At 39.8% G+C, this 22,922-nt stretch overlaps 1 protein-coding gene across 8 annotated transcripts in view; it reads left to right on the top strand.

Moving 5' to 3' along the window:
* Positions 1-22,922, top strand: part of TOP2B (DNA topoisomerase II beta) — a 44,104-nt gene that overhangs the window by 14,930 nt on the left and 6,252 nt on the right. For 4 of the 8 annotated variants that reach the window (XM_079947152.1, XM_079947151.1, XM_079947149.1 and 1 more), the window contains exons 9-33: positions 298-399; positions 520-657; positions 1,045-1,183; positions 1,670-1,827; positions 1,959-2,084; positions 2,583-2,693; positions 3,443-3,548; positions 3,969-4,078; positions 5,897-5,989; positions 6,075-6,189; positions 6,382-6,503; positions 7,586-7,734; positions 9,918-10,149; positions 10,768-10,902; positions 10,993-11,193; positions 12,481-12,676; positions 12,792-12,883; positions 13,730-13,885; positions 14,187-14,270; positions 14,957-15,154; positions 16,207-16,375; positions 17,174-17,335; positions 20,232-20,439; positions 21,469-21,548; positions 22,380-22,490. In XM_079947152.1, coding sequence (XP_079803278.1) covers positions 298-399; positions 520-657; positions 1,045-1,183; positions 1,670-1,827; positions 1,959-2,084; positions 2,583-2,693; positions 3,443-3,548; positions 3,969-4,078; positions 5,897-5,989; positions 6,075-6,189; positions 6,382-6,503; positions 7,586-7,734; positions 9,918-10,149; positions 10,768-10,902; positions 10,993-11,193; positions 12,481-12,676; positions 12,792-12,883; positions 13,730-13,885; positions 14,187-14,270; positions 14,957-15,154; positions 16,207-16,375; positions 17,174-17,335; positions 20,232-20,439; positions 21,469-21,548; positions 22,380-22,490 — 3,493 coding nt within the window. Of the gene's footprint in view, positions 1-297; positions 400-519; positions 658-1,044; positions 1,184-1,669; positions 1,828-1,958; positions 2,085-2,582; positions 2,694-3,442; positions 3,549-3,968; positions 4,079-5,896; positions 5,990-6,074; positions 6,190-6,381; positions 6,504-7,585; positions 7,735-9,917; positions 10,150-10,767; positions 10,903-10,992; positions 11,194-12,480; positions 12,677-12,791; positions 12,884-13,729; positions 13,886-14,186; positions 14,271-14,956; positions 15,159-16,206; positions 16,376-17,173; positions 17,336-20,231; positions 20,440-21,468; positions 21,549-22,379; positions 22,495-22,922 lie in introns of all 8 variants that reach the window. The other 4 variants (XR_013831978.1, XR_013831979.1, XM_079947150.1 and 1 more) reach the window with 2 other exon arrangements.

The raw sequence follows: 22,922 nt of genomic DNA, 5'->3' as shown, positions 1-22,922 counted from the left end.
GAGGGCCGAGTTTGGGGATGCCTGTCTTAGGCTCTCTTATGCAGTTCATGGAATTGAGGTGTGTGTGTGTGTGTGTGTGTGTGTGTATAAATATAATAAAGAATGCTTGTGGTGTATATGTACACATGCACCATTACTAGTTTAGAGATGTTAGAATATGAGAGAGCAAGAGAGCAAACATTTCTGGGTATCTTATTTCTTTGTCCCTCCTGTGGAAACTACAGATAAATTAGTAGTTAGTAATTCTAAAGTTTAATTCTCTCTCCTTACTGACTTTCTTTTATTTTTACTTTTAAGGGTGGTAGGCACGTTGATTATGTTGTAGATCAAATTGTTGGGAAATTGATAGAGGTGGTGAAGAAAAAGAACAAAGCTGGCGTTTCAGTGAAACCATTCCAGGCAAGTTGATCCTCGCTTCAGAGAAAAATATTGGTCTGTCCTCGTTTCAGATAAAAAGGTTTATTATTTCAGTATCTTTGATTCCTTTCTTGTTTGTGTGTGTGTTTGCTTTTTGAACAGGTAAAGAACCACATATGGGTTTTTATTAATTGCCTCATTGAGAACCCGTCTTTTGATTCTCAAACGAAAGAGAACATGACACTTCAGCCTAAAAGTTTTGGGTCCAAATGCCAGTTATCAGAGAAGTTTTTCAAAGCAGTAAGTATTGCATATTTATTTGATATTTTTATGGGAAATATGGGAAATGTAATCCTCTTTGCATTAAGGAAGGGAACTATGACATTCAGATTTATGTGGTTTTTTAGTATGACAGTGTTAACTGTTCAGAAATGACTGTTAATGTGGCTGAATAGAAAGTAATGAATTACCAGAGTCTTCCTGGTTTTGCTTGTAAAATACCCTTTTTAATAAATAAAATATTAAGGTTATTTTGCAAAGATAAATTTTGACACTGCTTTTGTGATGCAGTATATCATTCTTGGAGAAAAATGGATCCTGACACTTCAGTATATTTTATTTCTGTCAGTGTGAACCTTTTTTTGTATTCCTAAGAATGACTGTGATTTTTTTTGTTTTGTATTATAGGCCTCTAATTGTGGTATTGTAGAAAGCATCCTGAATTGGGTGAAATTCAAGGCACAAACACAGCTGAACAAAAAATGTTCATCGGTGAAACACAGCAAAATTAAGGGCATTCCAAAACTCGATGATGCTAATGACGCTGGTAAGAGCAAACTGTCTTCTAGCATAGTTACCTGTATAAAATATGCATTTTATTTTTTCATAAAAAGACTAAATGACCAACACATATGTTCAAAATTTTGAACAAATATATTTTCCCTTTGAGCAAATACGTTTTCCTGATGCATTGTAAAAATGTCCCTATTTCAGCATTAATGTCTTCATGCAGTGCACAATTATGTTAAAGCAAGCTTCTCTTTTCCTCTTTATATTGTTTGTCACTGAAAGATTAATTCTGGACAAAGGGTTTAAAACACTTTCTTATATAATTGTTGATTGAAAGAAGCAAGTCATGTCAAATATGCATCTTGGCCTTTTCAATCAATCAGTTGCTTTTTAAAAATTGAGTTAACTGTGTGTTGCTTTCTTGCATATAGTCTTGGCTGAAGATTTCGTCAACTTAATTTTTTTGTCTCTCTCTCTCTCTCTCTCTCTCTCTCTCTCTCCGCCCCCCACTCCCAATTTGAAGGTGGCAAACATTCCTTGGATTGTACATTGATTTTAACTGAGGGAGACTCTGCCAAATCTTTAGCTGTCTCTGGCTTAGGTGTCATTGGAAGAGATAGATATGGCGTGTTTCCACTCAGGGGTAAAATTCTCAATGTTCGAGAAGCATCTCACAAACAGGTAAGGAAAAGCCATTTAAGAAGGTGGCTAATGAGTGTATACATAATACACATATAACACACATATGTATGTCTCTGTGTAATATATACATGCTAAACTGTTGCTTGCCTCCATTTCTGCTTTCTACACAGATTATGGAAAATGCAGAAATTAACAACATCATAAAAATTGTAGGTCTACAATACAAGAAAAGTTATGAAGACCCAGAGTCTCTGAAAACATTAAGATATGGCAAAATAATGATCATGACTGATCAGGTAAGAGCTGTTCAACAGTGGAATTTGCTGCCAAGGTGTGTGGTGGAGTCTCCTTCTTTGGAGGTCTTTAAGCAGAGGCTTGACAACCATATGTCAGGAGTGCTCTGATGGTGTTTCCTGCTTGGCAGGGGGTTGGACTCGATGGCCCTTGTGGTCTCTTCCAACTCTATGATTCTATGATTCTAGGTCAGTGAAAGATTTAGAATTCAAACAACCCATCCCACTTTGCCATGTTGCTTTGAAGATAATTCTGATCTCCTTATCATCTCTGTATTACTTTTCATATCACTTGCCTGGCTGCCTCTCAGCCTTTATTTCACACCACCTTGGCAACACCCCCTCTTTGCTCCTTAGTGATTCGGACATTCATATTTGTTTAGCCCCCTTGAGTCCTGTCAGGGGGAAAGGTGGGGTATAAATGAGTTTAAAATAAAATAAAAATTAAAAATACTTCTGCCTTTGTTCAGCCTTGACATTTCATTTATTTTTTATATTTAGGATCAGGATGGATCTCACATTAAAGGCTTGCTGATCAATTTTATTCATCATAATTGGCCTTCCCTTCTGAAACATGGATTTCTTGAAGAATTCATCACTCCAATTGTAAAGGTAAGTACACATTCTTCTGACACTAATTATAAACATACAGGGACAAAAAATTCATGTTCTTTTCTGATGTCAAACATTTTCAAAACAACATCCTTCTATGTAGTAAAAATATATATATTCAGGGAATAGATACCTCAGTTGAATGATATCCTAAAGCAAAAAGTGACAAAAGGAAAGAGAATAAACTCAGATACATACAAACCCTTTCTTGGAATATACCAACAAAAGAAAAATGTGAAAAGTTGAAATAGAAAGAAGTGGTAGAACTACCTTGCCTTTTATTTTTTCTTCTGACTTTGGGGAATTTGGAAAGGGAACTCTGGGTTAGAGAGTTCCATTTGTTTATCAAATTGAGTCTTTGTACAAATGCTGTAATATGTTTGGAACTGTGATTTATTTAGCATTGGCACAGGCATTCGCTGCATGAGAATAAAATCACAAGCACTGGAAGAAGTCTTTTGCCTGGACATTATTGGGAAGAGGCTGAACACATCTCCCATATTTCCATCTAGGCCTCTTCTCTTCCCCAATCCAATTCCTTAAGATCTGGACCTCAAATAACTTGTGGTGCATGAAGAGAGAAGGATTAATGGGGGCATGGGAGCTGTGTACTGATCATTAGCTGTAATGTGTGAGAAAGATGGCGGGGGAGCTGCTGCACCCACAGCAATCTATTTTGAATGTAATTTTCATAAACTTGAATAAAAAAATAGTTGCAGGATCTAACTTGTATATCTTTTGTTTTTAAGGCAAGCAAAAATAAACAGGAACTTGCCTTCTATAGTATTCCTGAATTTGATGAATGGAAAAAACATATGGAGAACCATAAAGCGTGGAAAATAAAGTACTACAAAGGTTTGTGTTTTAACTTCCTTGCCCAACGGCCAAGTGCCAAATCCTTTGAGATCCAGTCCAGTTAAACTTATTAATAACTAACAGCCCGGTCTTTACATGTTTTCTCATAAGTAAGTTCAACTGAGTTTAGTGGGGCTTACTCTCAGGTAAGCAGGTATAGGATCATAGCCTCAACTCAAAACCAATGGAATAGTTAGTTGAGACATAGCTACTCTCAGTGCGTTCAGTGAGACTTAGTCGTTACTAACTTCAGCTAAATTGGCCTTCGGATTTCTTCAAGTGTAATTATTGACTGGTGGCAAGCTGTTTTATCTTTTGCCTCTTAGGGTGTCCTCAAGTAGCTTTAAAATTAATTTCTTAAAAGGTTGAGATGGAAGATGGACTAAATTGGCATTTTTTCTTTCTTTGTCTCTGGGGTAGGTTTGGGCACCAGCACTTCTAAAGAAGCAAAAGAATATTTTGCAGATATGGAGAGACATCGAATTTTATTTCGATATGCTGGTCCTGAAGATGATGCCGCCATTACATTGGTAAATAACCTGCTGCACTAATTTCTTGCTGTCTGTTATCTCCTTGCCATTTGTAATTATATAGAACTCTGTCTAGTGAACTTCTTTCCACTAAAAGCCCCAAACATTTTTTCCCATGTTGGATGGCATTCCAGCCCTTTGATCATTTTAGATTTCTGTTTTTGTGTCTTTCCTAACTCTTGTGAAACCAACCAGAACTGTACTCTGGATATAATTTATATAATATTGTTCATATAATTTATATATAGTATCATTAGGACACGTTGCTTTAGTTAAGGAAAAGGTAAAGGGACCCCTGACCATTAGGTCCAGTCGTGACCGACTCTGGGGTTGCCGCGCTCATCTCGCTTTATTGGCTGAGGGAGCCGGCGTACAGCTTCTGGGTCATGTGGCCAGCATGACTAAGCCACTTCTGGCGAACCAGAGCAGTGCACAGAAACGCTGTTTACCTTCCCGCCGGAGCGGTACCTATTTATCTACTTGCACTTTGAGGTGCTTTCAAACTGCTAGGTTGGCAGGAGCAGGGACCGAGCAACGGGAGCTCACCCCGTCACAGGGATTCGAACCGCCGACCTTCTGATCGGCAAGTCCTAGGCTCTGTGCTTTAACCCACAGCGCCACCTGCATCCCGTTGCTTTAGTTAGTTTGCTATTAATGCTGAATTCATACAGTTTTTAAAAATAAAATACTCTACCCAGTGGTGTAGCGTAGGTTGTCAGCACCATGGTCAAGGCAAGTAATTTGCGCCCCCTAACCCATGGATTTGCGCCCCCTAACCCTAACCCCCAGATGTTGCGCCCGGTGCGGCCTGCACCCCCCACGCTACGCCACTGACTCTACCACATTGAGTTGACTCTTTGATTGATCTATCTACTATGACTTCAAGGTTCCCACAGTAGGAGATGCGTGTAAGTGTGCCGATAAGTTGTACCTGCTGAGTAGAAAACAAGTGAAGCTGGGGGTGGGGGGAGGACATTGGGTTGGCTATATGGCTTGCAAATGCAGCTCACTTCATGCTCAGCCAATGTAAGGAGCCACCATGCAGAATAATTTGGGAAGGAGGCTTTGGCACGCATCCCAGGGGCGTGGCCTCGGCACGCCCCTAGAAGGAGGCAGTCTTCTAGTTTACTATTCTCCTCTCCTGTTGGTTCCTACTTGTAAAGTATTTAATTTCAAATACATAAACAATAATTGTTTAGGATACAGGTCTAGTAATGTTGGGTGGAGGAAAAACTGTAGACACAGAGTTGACAAACATTTTCCACGTTACTATGTTTGTTACATGATTCTTACCTGTTTTGTTAGTACTGAAATCATTTATCCTTCATTGCCTCCTTATTTCTGTTTTATCACCTTGATAGAGCATGCAAGACATGCAGGAAAAAACTGCAGAAAATTAGTACACACAGGCATTAAAAATTGATAAAATAGCTCATGGAGAGACTGCAACAGTCAAGTTCAGTCAGCCCAATATTTAAGATACTCTGACATCTTGGAGGTTGTTTCAATCATGTTGCATTGTTTAAAAAGCAGACTCTTGCACTCCTTATGTTTCATGATATTGCTGGTCTGAGGTTATTGCTGGACTGAATTTAACTCAGCCAGATAGTAGAAGATTCCCCTCTAAAAGTATTATTTTAAAGGAAGGCTGTTTAACTTATATCAGGTCTGGATAAGAAATGTAGGTCTGCCAAGCTATCATGGAAACCATATTCACCACCTTCTGGCCATGTGCACAATTGTCTCTCTTTTATAGCTTGCAGCATTTCCCCCCCCTAGTTGTGCTTTATCTAATTATAGCATGTGAAATGTTTGTAGGCCTTCAGTAAGAAAAAAATTGATGACCGAAAAGAGTGGCTGACAAATTTCATGGAAGATAGACGACAGCGTCGATTACATGGATTACCAGAGGTAATGTTTCAGTACAGAACTAAGATGGAGTTGCAAATGTTATTTCTGTTGATGTTAAAGTAATAATAGCTTCTCTTTATTTTAGCAATTTCTATATGGTACAGCAACAAAACATCTCACTTACAATGACTTCATCAACAAGGAGTTGATTCTTTTCTCCAACTCAGACAATGAGCGATCCATTCCATCCCTTGTTGATGGTAAGTGAACCCTCATGGAATATAGCATCTTCTTTTATTTATTTTGGAGATGCTATTATTTTGAAGAAGAGGAGTGGAAATCCTTTAAACTTTGTTTCTCAAGCATGTAATTATTGAACGGGGTATTTTTATTCTATTGGTAAAGAGTACAAATTCCAAAAATGTTTTTTTAAACTTGATTTTTCAACACAGGTTTTAAACCAGGACAACGCAAGGTTTTGTTCACTTGTTTTAAAAGAAATGATAAGCGTGAAGTTAAAGTTGCTCAGCTGGCTGGTTCTATTGCTGAGATGTCAGCGTACCATCATGGAGAGGTGAGTATGAAAAGAAGAAGAAGAGGAGGGAAATTCTCTGTGCCTTGCCTATCGCTTATTTAGTTTTGCAAAATGGTTGGTTTGGGGTGGCAGGGCAAGGCAAGTTCTCAAAAGTAGGCCTAGCCTCACTCCTTGCTTCATCTCTGATGGTTTCAGTGATGAGTGAGTATAGAAGACTCTCAGTTCAGCTCCCAACTTCTCATCACTCTTTTCATCACTGAAGCTATAGATTTGTTGCAGATCATGCAGATCAGAATTGTTGTTGTTGTTGTTTAGTCGTTTAGTCATGTCCGACTCTTCGTGACCCCATGGACCAGAGCACGCCAGGCACTCCTGTCTTCCACTGCCTCCCGCAGTTTGGTCAAACTCATGCTGGTAGCTTCAAGAATGCTATCCAGCCATCTCGTCCTCTGTCGTCCCCTTCTCCTTGTGCCCTCCATCTTTCCCAACATCAGGGTCTTTTCCAGGGAGTCTTCTCTTCTCATGAGGTGGCCAAAGTATTGGAGCCTCAGCTTCACGATCTGTCCTTCCAGTGAGCACTCAGGACTCAGATTAGCATTTTTTATTTGTGCTGACACTGGGATGGTGAATGTGTTAGGGAAAAAAGTTCCTTAAACAGTGACGGTCCAGAGCACGCCAGGCACTCCTGTCTTCCACTGCCTCCCGCAGTTTGGTCAAACTCATGCTGGTAGCTTCAAGAATGCTATCCAGCCATCTCGTCCTCTGTCGTCCCCTTCTCCTTGTGCCCTCCATCTTTCCCAACATCAGGGTCTTTTCCAGGGAGTCTTCTCTTCTCATGAGGTGGCCAAAGTATTGGAGCCTCAGCTTCACGATCTGTCCTTCCAGTGAGCACTCAGGACTCAGATTAGCATTTTTTATTTGTGCTGACACTGGGATGGTGAATGTGTTAGGGAAAAAAGTTCCTTAAACAGTGACGGTCCTTAGATATGGTGCTCCCTTCCCCAACTTGATGGGCCATTTGCTAGTTAAGTCAGTAATTTATTCTACACTCGTTTGCAGGTTAGTTTTTGGTGAGGAAAATGTGTTTCAGTAGTAACAATGCTCTAAACATTTTCTTCCAGCAAGCTTTGATGATGACCGTTGTCAACTTGGCTCAGAACTTCGTTGGAAGTAACAATGTCAGTTTACTGCAGCCTATTGGTCAGTTTGGTACTAGGCTTCACGGTGGCAAGGATGCCGCAAGTCCTCGTTACATTTTCACTATGCTAAGGTAAAATTTTGTTCAACGCGCAAGTGGAACTAGTCTTATTTAAGTGGTACAGATTGTCAGTGTATATTTGTGATTGAGGGAGATAGCTAAGGTAAAGGTAAAGGTACCCCTGCCCATACGGGCCAGTCTTGACAGACTCTGGGGTTGTGCGCCCATCTCACTTAAGAGGCCAGGGGCCAGCGCTGTCCGGAGACACTTCCGGGTCACGTGGCCAGCGTGACATCGCTGCTCTGGCGAGCCAGAGCCGCACACGGAAACGCCGTTTACCTTCCCGCTGGTAAGCGGTCCCTATTTATCTACTTGCACCCGGAGGTGCTTTCGAACTGCTAGGTTGGCAGGCGCTGGGACCGAGCAGCGGGAGCGCACCCCGCCGCAGGGATTCGAACCGCCGACTTTCGATCGGCAAGCCCTAGGCGCTGAGGCTTTAACCCACAGCGCAGATAACTAAATGAGTATTTCAAGCACTCGCAACTTTTCATGGATTGTTGACAAAACTATGTGAGCCTAATTGTAAAAGTGGCTTGATTTCTTTTTAGCTAATTACATTTCCATTCCTTCCATTTCCTAATATGTAGCAGTTAGGAAAAGTGAATAGTTTGTGCACTGCATTTCGTTTGAGACAAAGACCTCCTGTTTCCCCAAAGAAGAGACCTGCATTTAATAACTCTGGAACTCTTGACCTTCTGCTGTTTAATGCTTGAACTCTGACTTCAGTGGGTGAAACGTGTTTTGGCATTCGCACATTGTAGCAGAGCACTGCGTATATATCCACTGGGCATAAGGCACCAAAAGTTTTTTGCAACTAAATCCCATTTTGCAGTCTGACTTTTCTTTTGCCAGATTGTGCCCTTGAAGTTAGACATAACATACATACATACATGCTGCAGCAGTTTTCCCAGTCCCCCCCCCCCCCCCGGCATTTACTTGTTAATATCTTTAGCTCCTGGTGACACACTGGGACTTCGAGCCTAAACACTAAGCCATTTATTTTAATTCTGGTGTGCTCACAGGTTGGCTCACAGATGAGCTAGCAACAAATGGCTTACTTCTCTAAAGTGAGATTTCATTTCCAACTGCTTTTTCCTGTGCCTTTATAACTTGCTAGGGTTTGGGACCAGGTGTTGGAATAATAATAATAATTTATTATTTATACCCCGCCCATCTGGCTGAGTTTCCCCAGCCACTCTGGGCGGCTCCCAATCAAGTGTTAAAAACAGTACAGCGTTAAATATTAAAAACTTCCCTGAACAGGGCTGCCTTCAGATGCCTTTTAAAGATAGGATAGCTGCTTGTTTCCTTCACATCTGAAGGGAGGGCGTTCCACAGGGTGGGCGCCACTACCGAAAAGGCCCTCTGTCTGGTTCAAACCATGGTAAAGCAAGACTGGGGTTGGGTTTGGACTTAACATCAAACTATAGTTAAAATATACAATGGCTTCACGTTGTGGTTTGTTGGTGGAACACAAATTATGTTTGTCTGCTGGGTTTTCCTACAAACCATAATTAGGCTAAGGAAATCCTAGTTAAGTATTACAGGCAAACCAGACCAACGAATGAAGAGAGAAAAAGATGAAATGTTATAGGAACAAGCACCAGTAAAATGATACTGATTTCACTTTGAATAGAATTTCCCAGAACTGTAGGATTTGGAATTAAAGATTACTTTTTTATCTGTCACAGGCTGCTTGCATAATATCTCTGGTATATGTTTAGTAGGTGCAGTGACAGAGAGCTAGGGTATCAAAGTAGTGTTCTGCTGTGAAAATATTGAGCTAAAAATATATCCTGAATGCTAAAACAAATATAACGATGACAACTCAGATGATAAGCAGACAGAAATCTTCGGTGTCTTCATGAGCTGCTTCCAGGGAAGGTAGACAGTACGGAACTAGATAGGCCAGTGGCCTGATTTGGTGTTAAGCAAATTCCAGTTTAAGTGCACTTAATACTAACGGATTTCAAAGAGACAAAAAACATTCTTTACTATGCACAAGGCTGTACCTCAAAGTCTGTTTCAGAGGCTTCTTATACATGCACAGGCATCCTGTTGCGTGCATTATTGTTTACTGAGAATGCTGTGCAGTATGTTAGAGGAACCATGATGCTCTCAGCTGGTGCAATAAAAAGAACAGTTTATAACTTATTAACTAAAAAAACCACCCTTTATTTCCTTTCTCTTTAAAGCCCTTTAGCAAGGCTGCTTTTTCCTACAGTGGATGATAATCTGCTTAAATTCCTTTATGATGATAACTTGCGTGTGGAGCCTGAATGGTACATTCCCATCATTCCCATGGTCTTAGTAAATGGTGCCGAGGGCATCGGAACCGGATGGGCATGTAAAATTCCAAACTACGATACCAGAGAGATTGTGAACAACGTCAGAAGAATGCTGGACGGGTTGGACCCACATCCTATGGTAATGCAATGTTCACGGCAGACCAATATATTATAATGCTTTCATAAAGAAGACAAACTCGTGACCCCTCTCATATGCCATTATTTTATTTTGTCTTGACAAAATATGGTATTATTGTGGCTGAACGTGTTTTCTCAAAGAAACTTTAAAATTTGCAGAACTAAAATGGAAGTTCTTTAGTCACCAAATGATTCAATGATTGGCTATGATCCATGTTTAGCAAAGATCTCCTCACATATAGGAAAGCTAGCTTCACTAGGTTTTCTCTAGAGTAACTTTCAGACTTGGAGTGGAAGGGTGATACGCAAAGGGGCACCTCTGCATTTTCCACAGTTGTGGCTGCTAGAAAAAGGTGTAGCCACGATAGCTGCCGTGATTCATCCTAACTTTTAACTGCTCCTTGTGGTACCCACATGCAGCATTGTACGGAGGAATTGCTGGACTGGACTTGCCCACAGAAATAATGTTATACTGCTAGTTTCTAGGTGGACATCATTTTAGTTTTAAATGCCGATAGATCATCACTCAATATTTTAGTTTCTTAGAAATAAAGAAAACTTTACCAAGGCTTACTAGGGGGCATGTTGCTAATATGTCAAATAATCCTTAACGTTACAGCTTCCAAACTACAAAAACTTCAAAGGAATGATCCAGGAACTTGGTCAGAACCAATATGTAGTGAGTGGGGAAATATTTGTGGTTGACAGAAACACAGTGGAAATCACAGAGCTTCCAGTTCGAACGTGGACTCAGGTGAGGACTTTTAAGATGATTTTCGGTTTTGAACATTTGCAATTTTCCTCCCTTTTAAATAACTATTTCCTCTCCTTTTTAACTGTATAGGTTTACAAAGAACAGGTGTTAGAGCCGATGCTGAATGGAACGGAAAAAACACCAGCATTAATTTCAGATTACAAGGAGTATCACACTGATACAACTGTGAAATTTGTTGTGAAAATGACCGAAGAAAAGCTTGCTCAGGCCGAGGCTGCTGGACTTCACAAAGTCTTTAAGCTTCAGACAAGTTTAACTTGTAATTCTATGGTAACTTTTCTATATGTTTGACTACCAGCACTAATAGCACTTTAATCATTTTTCTGTTTGCCGTGGCAGCAATATATTCTGTATACCATGTGACTAAAATGCCTCCCTTCATATTTCCTTCGATACAAAAAGCAAAAGGGGGCTAATAGTAATTTGAGGTGGTAAACCTTAACTTCAAATCTGGTGTAAAAAGTGTAATTTCCCCCCAATAATAATAATAATAATAATTTGTTTATACCCCACCCAGCTGGCTGGGTTTCCACAGCCACTCTGGGCGGCTTCCAACAAAAGATTAAAAATACATTAAAACATCAGTCATTAAAAACTTCCATAAACAGGGCTGCCTTCAGATGTCTTCTAAACGACAGATAGTTGTTAATTTCTTTGACATCTGACATTAAGTACAGATGGGTCTGATATCTGGTCATTAAAAAAATTGTACAAGCTGCATAATGCCTATTCAGGTGATCTTAGAATAAAAACACTTTGACTCACTCAGCTGGTGGTTTGTCTATAATTTTAAAGAGATTACTCAAGATTTGAGAATTCCAAACTCCTGGCAAAATTGGGGGCTCTTAACTCTTTCATTACCTCCCTTTGAAAGTGGGTATGGGAGTTCAATTGCCATTTGAATTTGAAAAAAGAATTGTATCCTCAACACGTGTACCTAATTGAATTCTGATCACCTCATTGTTTTCAACAGCACGAATTATTTACAAACAAATAGAATGCTGAATTGCAGGTCAAGCCAAAGTCCTTCTATACATGGATAAGGATTTTAATATGAAATACTTGAATTTGACAAAAATAAAGAAATATACTTGGCATAAAGTCTGTTAAATGCCCAGAAAAACTATCTGTACCAGCTTAGTTAAAATTTATTTCAAATAATTAAAATTGAATCTGAATTGAGAATTATTTAAAGGCTTGCTGTACTACCTTCACGTTAGTTGCATGTGCAGTCATATAAAATATTCACATACCTTGTACGTACTTAGCTATATGCAGTGTTGAAATAATCAAACATTGGCTGGGAAGGGAAGACCTTCCAGGGTTAAGAGACTGGGAGAAGAAAGGAAAGCTCCCAGGTGAGACCTGGGAGAGTCCAGAACTTTTCGTGTTAGGCAAGGGTTAAGAGTTACTTTTGAGAGAGGACCCTGAGTTTTCATTTTTCTCTGTTTTTATTTTTATTTAGATTAGTTTTCTTTTATTATATTACAAAAAAGCTTTAATAAAACCTTTTTTAAAAAAAGAAAGAAAGAAAATAAACATTTTATATTTGTGCAGGTGCTATTTGATCACATGGGGTGTCTGAAGAAGTATGAAACCGTGCAAGATATTCTGAAGGAATTCTTTGACTTACGATTAAACTACTACAGCTTGCGCAAGGAGTGGCTTGTAGGGATGTTGGGGGCAGAATCCACCAAGCTTAACAATCAGGCTCGCTTTATTCTAGAGAAAATACAAGGGAAAATTACCATAGGTAAGAAACATGTGAAATTTAAAGTGCATTATGAAATGGATAAAGATGTAAGTGAAGGAAAATAGAAACATACCATTTTTAAAAATTGTAATTTGTTTTCTTTTGTTTCACATAGAGAATAAATCAAAGAGAGATTTGATTCAAATGTTAGTCCAGAGAGGCTATGAATCTGACCCGGTGAAAGCCTGGAAAGAAGCACAAGAAAAGGTAAACTATTTAGGCGACGAGTAATTCCCTCTAATATATTTTTTGGGCCTTTCCTTCTGTATGAGAGGATGTTTAGGGTTGCATCTTAAATTAGTCCCAAATTATGAGTAGTTAACTAATTTATACCAATGCAAGCTATACATACAGCTTTGGCTGGATGTTTATTATCTTAGAGAAATTATATTGTTGGCCTTGGTCTTTGCTACATAGTTTATGGAGCTGTACAGAAATAGCAAACAGCTATTTCCTGGACTACATGTCCCATCATCCCTGGCCATTGACCATGATGGCTGGGGAGAATGAGAGATGTAGTATGACTACAGCTGGAGATTATCCTATCAGTACCTCAAGCTAAGTGGCAAAACTCCTCCCAATGAAAATGTTCTGGCAAAGAAATTAGCAGTTTCCAAAGATGAATGAGATGTCTGTAGAAAATCATGTAAATAATTGTCTTCTGATTATGCCAAACTCTGCCTCCATCTGCCACAATTTCATGAGTAACTCTGCTCCTAAAACAGGGGCATTGTGTAACAGGTAGGCCACAGTAATTTTCAAACATTTCAAGTTAGATTGTTTGAGAAACAACTGCTGTATTGTATAGAGATTTGTGTATTTCTAGCTGCATATCATAGCAGCTTTGGAACTTTGTGTCCTGGTACTATGCTATGATTTTTTCCCCATTTTATTTATTTATTTTGCTGCTACCAGGATTCCTTGAGCTTCCCCTCTGTTGATCACCAGTGTTGTAGAAATTGAACCTAAATAAAATACAAAGTCTTTAAGTATCCCTTTGTAGCCGTAGGATATATGAATAGCAGCATAACTATTTTTTTATTATTATTATAGGCAGCAGAAGAGGAGGAAATGCAGAACCTCAATGATGACAGTTCCGACTCTTCCGGATCTACCTCAGGCCCAGATTTCAACTACATCTTAAATATGTCTTTGTGGTGTCTTACTAAAGAGAAAGTAGAAGAAATCATTAAGCAGCGGGACACAAAAGTAGGTATCTTTCAGAGTTCCTGACCTGAAAGTACTTCCTAGTCTGATGTATGTGCAGCTGCATTCTAAATTCTAAAATTTATCCCCCCAAACCCAAACTTGTGTCTCAGAATTTGCTCATTGGTTTCACCATTACAATGCTATTGATCAAACATATGTATATAAAAGGTAATATGTACAGATCTTTGCATGAGGATTACTGTATAGTCACTGTCCTAGTTTTGTTTCATTAACATTTGCTTATCTTGGATGTTCAGAATATGTTTGTTCAAAAATCCTTTCTGTATTTGTCACCTTGAAGGGAAAGGATCTTGCTGACCTCAAGAGAAAATCTCCTTCAGACCTTTGGAAAGAAGATTTAGCAGCCTTTGTAGAAGAGCTTGATGTATGTACAGCATCAAGGTTTCAGTTTCAGTTTGTCAACATAGTTTTTGTTTCAGCAAGTAGTCTAAGCAAAACTGTTGTTTTTTATTATATCAAAGTCTGTTGGCAGAAGAGGTGAAATGAGGATCTGTGTAATTTTACACTTCAGAGCTATGTTCTCAGACACATATTTGCTGCAAGTTTTATTGTGGCAGAAAACCCAGAATCCAGGGGGTTTCACCAGTCTGTAGGTTTTGCATTTGAGTTCAGCATGTTTAGCTTTGAGTGTCTATAGTTTCTTACTTATTGCCCAATTTTCCTACATGGGTAATGTGGTCTACCCATGTTTCTTGACAAAGACAGTGCATTCATAATACTTTTAAAAGCTTTTGACTGGTTCTAAAATTGAAGACATGGGAGAAATTACATAGATCGCCGTAAACACTGACAAATAATTATTAATAATAATATTTCATCTGCTTTACATAAGGCTTTGTCCAAAATTACTCAGATGTATTACTCAAACATTCCTTAGGATTAGTAGCTAGTATTGCCTGTCTTGGATGACATAATGCAGTTATAGCATTATTTTAACCTGTTTTTTTATACTCCCTTTTTTTTTAAGCAGACATAGATTTTCTGTATGTAGTAGTAATAGTTCCTCTTTGGAGATGCTTATATTTTTCTTTCATTTGCGTTTATTTTTAGAAAGTAGAAGCACAGGAAAGAGAAGATGTCCTTTCTGGCATGACAGCAAAACCCATTAAAGGCAAAGTTGGTAAGCCCAAGATGAAGAAACTTCACTTAGAAGAGACGATGCCATCGCCATTTGGTAGGAGAATAGTTCCACAGATTACATCTGCTATGAAAGCTGATGCCAGTAAGAAACTGCTAAAAAAGAAGAAGGCAAGTCAATATGTCTTGTTCCTGATTCTTATATATTATTTATTTTTTGTACAATTTATACCCTGCTTTTTATATCAAACATACTAAAGGCAGCTTAAAGACAATTACAGAAATGCTAAATAAACACATATATTTAAAACACCAACAGCAATAAATGTAATATGATTTAAAAGCATTGGTAAAGCAAAAGTCAATTAAGAGGAAATAACTTAAAATGCCCATAGTGCCTGTCTTCAGTGCCCGTCTAGAAGTGGACAACTTAGCAACTAAGGAGCTAGACATCCCTGTCAAGGGGAGCTGTTCCAAATTTTGGGCACTACAATCAAAAACACCCTATGTCTCACGTTGGTCCATTCACACATTGGCTAAAGGGGACACAGAGAAAAGGTCTTGAAGACTGAATTAAGTGACTTGGACAGGTTCATATGGGAAGAGGCAATTCTTGATAAAGCCCTAAATGTCCTGGTATCAGGGTATAAAGATCAAACCAGAACTTTGCCAGTCTGTTTCTGGATTCCATTCAGTCACTGAAGCTGGTAGATGATTAACATAAAATGAACCAGTCTGGTAACCTCAGGCAAAACACGGGCAGCTGCCTTGTCCAATTGAAGTTTTCAGACTTCAAGGGCAGCCCTGTGCACTACAGTAATCCAACCTGGAAGTATCTGGACTGAGTGTGAATGACTAAGGGTTCCCCCCACCCCCCAGATTGAGGGCCTCATTCTCATCTGGGCAACCTTTGGGAGGGCATAGGCAAAAGTGAGAGAAACAACAATAGGCTAGTTTTTACACACACACACACACACACCCCTCCATCTGGGCAACCAAGATGCATTATCAGGTTGAAGGACATTCCAGCCAGGCAGAAATGTTCAGAGAGAGTAAGACTGGTGAAGGTTGTGACCTGGGGGGGGGGGGGAGTCCTAAGGACCAGATAGAGAGCCCTGCAGGAATTGAAGTTCCTAGAAGCACTCTGAAATATTGTATCAGCTCAGCAAACATTATTACACCCAGCCATTACATTGACCTAATTAGTTTGGTTAAATTTCCAGGGAGAACTGGATACTCTAGCAATAAAACTGGAATTTGATGAAGAGTTTGGTGGCATACCAGTCGAAGGTGCTGGTGAAGATTCGCTTAATACCTCTGTCCCAGTGGCTAGCCCAGTGGCCAGCCCAGTGGCCAAAACACCTAAGCCCAAGAGAGAGAAGAAAGAGCCCGGTAAGTAAACAGAGAGTGACAGAGAGATGTCACAAAGAAGCATTGCTAGCTGAATTCATGTGTATCAGAAGGAAAGCTCATGTGGAGAAATTGAGTGGGGTCTAGATTCACAGTGCCTTGTTCCAAGAATCATCATCAGCCAACTCAGTGTGCAGAACTGCTCTGTAATGCCTGAAGCAATAGCACATAGATATGCTGCAGATATAGATATAGACATATATATGATGGTTTTTTTAAAAAAAGAACTGCACATCTCAGTGTGCAGCTACTTTGTGGGTACCCAGAGTTTTCCTCTCTTCACGGCTGCCAAAGACTTTGGGTTTCAGAAGCATCTCTGTATTTTGGCAGTCTTCTCTGAAAGAACTTGAACAAGCGCATGGTTTAGATTGGTTGGGACTATGTGCTCAAGTCAAAGGGACCCATGTTAAGTGGTCTCCATGGTTCTCAGGGAAGCCTTGATACTGATTAGTGTGGCTTATTTCTTGCTCTGCCTTTTGGTTAATAGACTCGTGAAAGGTGTGAATTGGCCAGGTGTTTTGCCAAATGCAATAGTTCTTTTGGATTCAGTGAAGAGCAAAGGGGACAAGTTTCCTGTAGATATCTTACCATTTTATTTGACATGATTTTCAAAACTGGCATCCTGCATTTTGTATTGGGAGTGCTTAATGAGGTAATGTGTTTCATCATAATTAACCTGGAAAATGAAAATGTTTTCATGCAGATTATTTAAAAAAACTATGTAAGGAGTACGTATAATAAAAGATTCTTTACTGTACTGAGAATTAAATTTTATTCTAGGCCCTAGGGTGAGAAGAACACCGTCTTCCGCCACAAAGTCCAGTGCGAAGAAAGTGAAGAAACGGAACCCGTGGTCAGATGATGAATCTAAATCTGAAAGTGACTTGGAGGAAAATGAACCTGTGATTATTCCAAGAGACTCGTTACTTAGAAGAGCCGCAGGTAATAATGAAAATGTGTTTTTCAGTTTATGTGCAGAATGCAATGAGAGCCTTCTAGAGCTATTTAGCTAAAGGGGGGGGGGGTACTGCTCCTTTCAAGGGATACTTGCCCACTGTACCTGCTTGCATGCACAGGGTTTCCACTGGATATACCTTGATAAAGACTCACCATAATTTTTTTCTTGCAATGTACGGTATTGCACAACAGATGACTATTTGGGCATCATGCAAATCATGGGGTATGAGCCGCAGCCTTAGGTTTGACTCTCCTCCCTCTCCAAAGCCAGCTTCGTAACCTATGGTTTCAAACAAACAGCTAAAATTAACCACAGTTTATTGGGTGGTTGACAGAAGTAAAAGCTTCCAAATTCATCTTCACAGCTTATGCTCAAGGAGAAAAGTGTACAAGCCTAAAGCTTGCTGTGGTGTATTATTTCCATGATTACCCGTGGTTTATCACGGCATCAAAATGTACCCTATATTTTGCATAGCTTTGGTCTCAGGATACAAACTACGGACTTTTTAAAACAGATGTTTAAAGGTAGGTGACCCACTGAATGATTAATTGGATAAAATTAGCCAGGGAATTCAAGCCAAACATGCAGAAACAAGTCCCCCCCGCCCCCCGGGAAACATGCAGGATTCACTGGCAGGATTAAGAGAAAATAGGTGTAATGCAATCTGGTTAAAACTTCAGATGCCAAGGACCAAAGCGAATATCACTCATCCCATAGAAACAATTATCTTTGATAATAGATGCTCAGTGGGCAAGATACTGACACTTCCTCATCCTGGCACTTGGCAAGGCTATGATTTTGAGTGAATCTTATTACCTCCCTCTTATAAGTGTGTACACACATATACAGAATCCGTAATTTTATTTGTATGCTGCCATAGTTAAAATGATGCTTAAGGCAGTTTACAACATGAGAAAAATACATAATTAAAAGCATAACAAAAGTAGTCATAAACAATAAATAAAATATCAAAAAAGCACACAAACAAATTGAACAGTTTCCACATAAATCTAAGATCTAAAATAAAGATGCAAAAAATATCAATAACAGCAACAAACTACCCCCACCTCTGCAACACCCCAGTCTAAGAGTCTGTTCAGCAGCGACTTACTTTCATAGGTGGAGTCAGCCACACCCTCCCAGCCAGGTGGAAAAATGCCTGCAAGGCAGGGAGCAGGTATTCCAGGACTCAGCCAATACAGGGTGTGTGTGTGTACTCTTAAGCTTGATTTTCAAGATGGCTTACAATTTGATTAAATTGCAAAAGCAACTCGCACAAAAAAGTGTGAAAACCCAAAAGAAAGCAATAGCAGAAAACAAAATAGTCATCAACAGCATTAAATTCCATGTAAAACCACTAACAGAAAATATACTCATGGGATTCAAAACCCCACTAAAAGCCTTTATAGATTACAGTGGTTTTAGCCTGTGTCTAAAAACAGAAGTGGTTTTTCAGGGGGCCATTATGGAGGTGCTTTCTTGACACCAGGTGCAACAAAATGAATGGCAAGTTAATACTACTACTGCTGCTACTACTACTACCTATTATTATTATTATTATTATTATTATTATTATTATTATTATTTATTTGTACCCTGCCCATCTGGCTGGCTTTCCCCAGCCACTCTGGGCGGCTTCCAACAAAGATTAAAAATACATTAAAACATCAGTCATTAAAAACTTCCCCAAACAGGGCTGCCTTCAGCACAAAACTACTTACTGTTTGTCTGAGTTTTATTTTTCTTCACATGCGTTCTGGTGCCCTGGGCAGAAAATGCCTATCTCGCCCTGGCAACTAGCAAAACCTGTTTTAAAGAGGCAAATCACATTTTATTAACCCAAATATCAAGCTTATTGAAGCTGGAAGTGATTTGAGGGAGTGGTCTCTGTCCCTTTATTGTAAATTGGCCTAGGCTAAAACCTGATTGGATAGTCAGAAAATCATCTCACTGGCAACTGGCCAGCAGTTAAAGCACACCATTGGTTTAGAGCGCTATCCAGAGCAGTTGAAGCAACACCCAGCTAGATCAATTAACCCAAAGGAATAAAGAAGACAAATAAGCCAATGCTAGGAGAGGAAGCACCAGAAACTAAAGTGGTGCTGACAGAGTTAGATGCACAACCCTCAAGCCCTCGACCCCTTACAGTCCTTTGCAAACTGATGCAACAATTATGAAATATTACTATTTCGTTTTATATACCGCCATTTATCAAAAGATCTCAGGGTGTTGTACATTAGAAACACATTACAAAACATCCATGATAAAAACAGTAAAAAGCATATTGATGGATGGCCTAATAGTAAAATGGTAATAATAACAGTCCCGTCCCCCCACTTTCACAGGCCATAGATTATTTAATAGCCATAGGTCTTGATAAAGAGGAATGTTTTTGTCTGGTGTCTAAAGACATGTGGTGATGGCGCCAGGGGAACCCCTCTGGGGAGACCATTCCACAATCAGGGAGCATAGAGAAGGGCCTCAGGTGACAAGCGCAGGGTCTGGGGCGGTTTGTATGAGGGGAGATGGTCCTTTTTGTCCAGATGGATGACACAGTTCCATCAAGGAATGTTTGCTTAGTTTTGTATGTGCGTTTACCAGAGAGCTTTCTGGTAGCTTTCCTTTAGAGGAGATTGCTGTGTAGTTCATTTCTTTGTAGTTCATTTCTTTGTTGTCTCCCCATGGATGGGCTGCTAGTCTTTATCCCTTATGGGAAAAGTTACTTGTTCATCTTTCTCTAAGCTGCCATACCCTCCACGTTTGTCATTTTCTTAAGGTATGCACGGTATCTTGCATCAGACACTTTAGGGGTGACATTTCCTAGAATGTGCAATGGAGAAATTAACAAATAAGTATTGATGCCATTATCTGTCTTCACAGCTGAAAGGCCGAAGTACACCTTTGATTTCTCAGAAGAGGAAGATGATGGTGAGGGTGACGAAGATGCTAACAATAATAATGATCTAGATGAACTGAAAATAAAAACATCTCCCATCATCAATGACAGAGAAGATGAATTTGAGCCCTCGGATGGTCTAGAAAAGGATGAATATGACTTCTCCCCAGTCAAATCGAAACCTTCTCCAGAGTAAGTGCAGTAACTTCAGGAAAGTGTGTCTGAGAAATATGTGAGAACAAATCTATCTGTTTGAAGAAGTGGCCAGTCCTCTCTGGTGTGTTTATCTTAGCCTTATTGTCCTTTGAAATGTGAAGATACATGCCATTGAGGCACGCTTTGATAAAAATCCTTAGACCAGGCACAGGCCACCTTGGTGCTGTTCAGATGTTTTAGGCTACAACCTCCATCAACCCCACTCACCATGGCCAGTGATCACAGATTATGGGAGTTGTAGTCCACAACATGCGGACGGCCCACTTTGCCTTAAAAACTTGGATTCTCATCTGTACCTATTAATATGCGTTTTCTGTAGACTAGCCCAGTATTGCACTAATAATACCCAACAGCCAACTACTGTGGCTTGTCAGGTGTTTGACAACTCCTGTCCCCATTTAGGCATGTCTTTAAAAAGGTGTGCCTTGGATTTGGATGAATCCCAAATGCCATCTCTCTCATGGCTGCAATTTTCAGGCCAGCTGCTCCCCAAATGGTAGGAGAGATTAAGTGATTCACGCCCCAGAAAAAAAAATAACTGTAGCTATCCTATCTTGATAATTTTAGCAAGTTTCAAGCCATCAGAAGGAGAGAAACCTTGCCTGCAAATTTAATACAATTCTGGCCAAAAATAAAAAAGGATTCTTTCTTTGGTTGTAATGGTGGGGAAATGGAGAGAGAGAGAAAGAGAGAGAGAGAGAGAGAGAGAGAGAGAGATAAAATTCAGGTGTGTACAGCACTCAAGTCTTTGGATCTAGTTTGGTTTTCCCATTACTGAATGGGGTGGGCAGGGGTTGGGTAACTTCAGGCCCCAAGCTGAATCAGACAGCACTTACGAATTGGTGCAATTCACTCTTTATGAAGTGGTGAATCAGGGTCCATGATTGGTGACCTGCATTGGGCTTATGTGTTTGCAAATTGTGCAGAGCTTCTGCCCTTGTAAAAGTAACTAATGGTTTCAAGTGCATGGTGCAACAGATACTTAAGTTTTCATTTTTACAACAGGAAGATTTCCCCAGAGAAGACCAATCAAGACTTCGGCAACCTCTTCACCTTTCCTTCTTATTCCCGGAAAGCCAATATTGGTAGGTATATATGTATATATGTTAATATAGTATTTCTGATATATCTACGAAGATAGCAATGTGCTTGGAATATATGAATTCCTTAGATCTGCCTCAAATTGCATACTTCAAGGAGCGATCATTTTCCAGTCAGGCAGTCAGCCGCCAAGATTTCAAAACTTTGAATTGTACGAGCATGAAGGAAGCAAAAGATGTTTAGTATGCAATGTGCTAGTCTTGTTCCCAAAAAGCTTAGAAGCTGTCTGAAAAAGCTCTGCCACTGTGCTCATGCCAGATGCCAACCCCCTCACAGAACCCATGTCCCGGAAAATGGTAGGTCTGCCCTGTTGTGGTCCATCTCTGAGATGTGACAAGCTATAAAAGGGTTGCTAGATTATAAGAAGACCAGGACAGTGGTGTATGAAGTACACAATGCTTCAGCTTGTTATGTGAACCGCCCTGAAACCTCCGGGATATTTGGTGGTATATAAATTCAATAAATAATAATAATAAATAACTTTCACTGGTTTCTCAAGGGGTGGGCAACTTGGTGTGCACTCCAGTGCTGAGCAAGCCAACCCCTTCTCCCCATTAAGTACCCATCCATTATCTGCCACTGTGGGGGTCAGGAAGGAGTCACCCATACAAAGGCACAAACTGTGTAATCTTAGAATTAAGTGAATGCTGGCAAGCTTGAATGGGAGTTAGCATATTTCAAACATTGTTTAAGATCTTATGTGTGTGTGTGGGGGGGTAAAGTTTAATTTTAATGTGAGGAAGTAGAAAGCGTTCCTATATTTAGCCTAACTGTGAAAAGGGTGATGACATGACATGTTAAAACCTTTTATTTAGATACATCCAAGTTTGACAGTGATGACGAAGATTCCACACCAGTCTTCTCCTCCTCTTTTACTCAGAAACAGACAGAGAAACCTCCAAGTAAAGTGGTAGTTGCTAAAAAAGGCAAGTATTTGGATTTGCTGGTTAGCTTGCTCATTCAAAATATGCTCTATTGTGTTGCAGCAAAAGAAGTAGTAGCATTAACTAGAGCCAAATTAATATCATGTCAAGCCATGACCTGAATACTACAGTCATACCTTGGGTTGAAGTAGCTTCGGGATAAGAAGTAACGGACTGTGTTACTTCTGGGTTTCGCCGCTCACACATGTGCAGATGGTAAAAATGACAGCACGCACATGCATGGAAGCGGCAAATCATGACACACGCGGACGCGGGTTGCGTTTGCTTCTAGATGTGAATGGGGCTCCGGAACGATCCCATTCGCATCCAGAGGTACCACTGTATTCTTTAAGCATCAGTGCCAAAACCTTTTAGTTCCATAATCCACCTCTAAATATATTGGGGGGTTCTTTTGGGGGGGATACCTTTGGTCCA

Source organism: Podarcis cretensis (assembly GCF_951804945.1).
Source record: "Podarcis cretensis genome assembly, chromosome: 12".
Lineage (NCBI taxonomy): Eukaryota > Metazoa > Chordata > Lepidosauria > Squamata > Lacertidae > Podarcis > Podarcis cretensis.
This window is presented reverse-complemented; position numbering and strand designations above follow the sequence as displayed.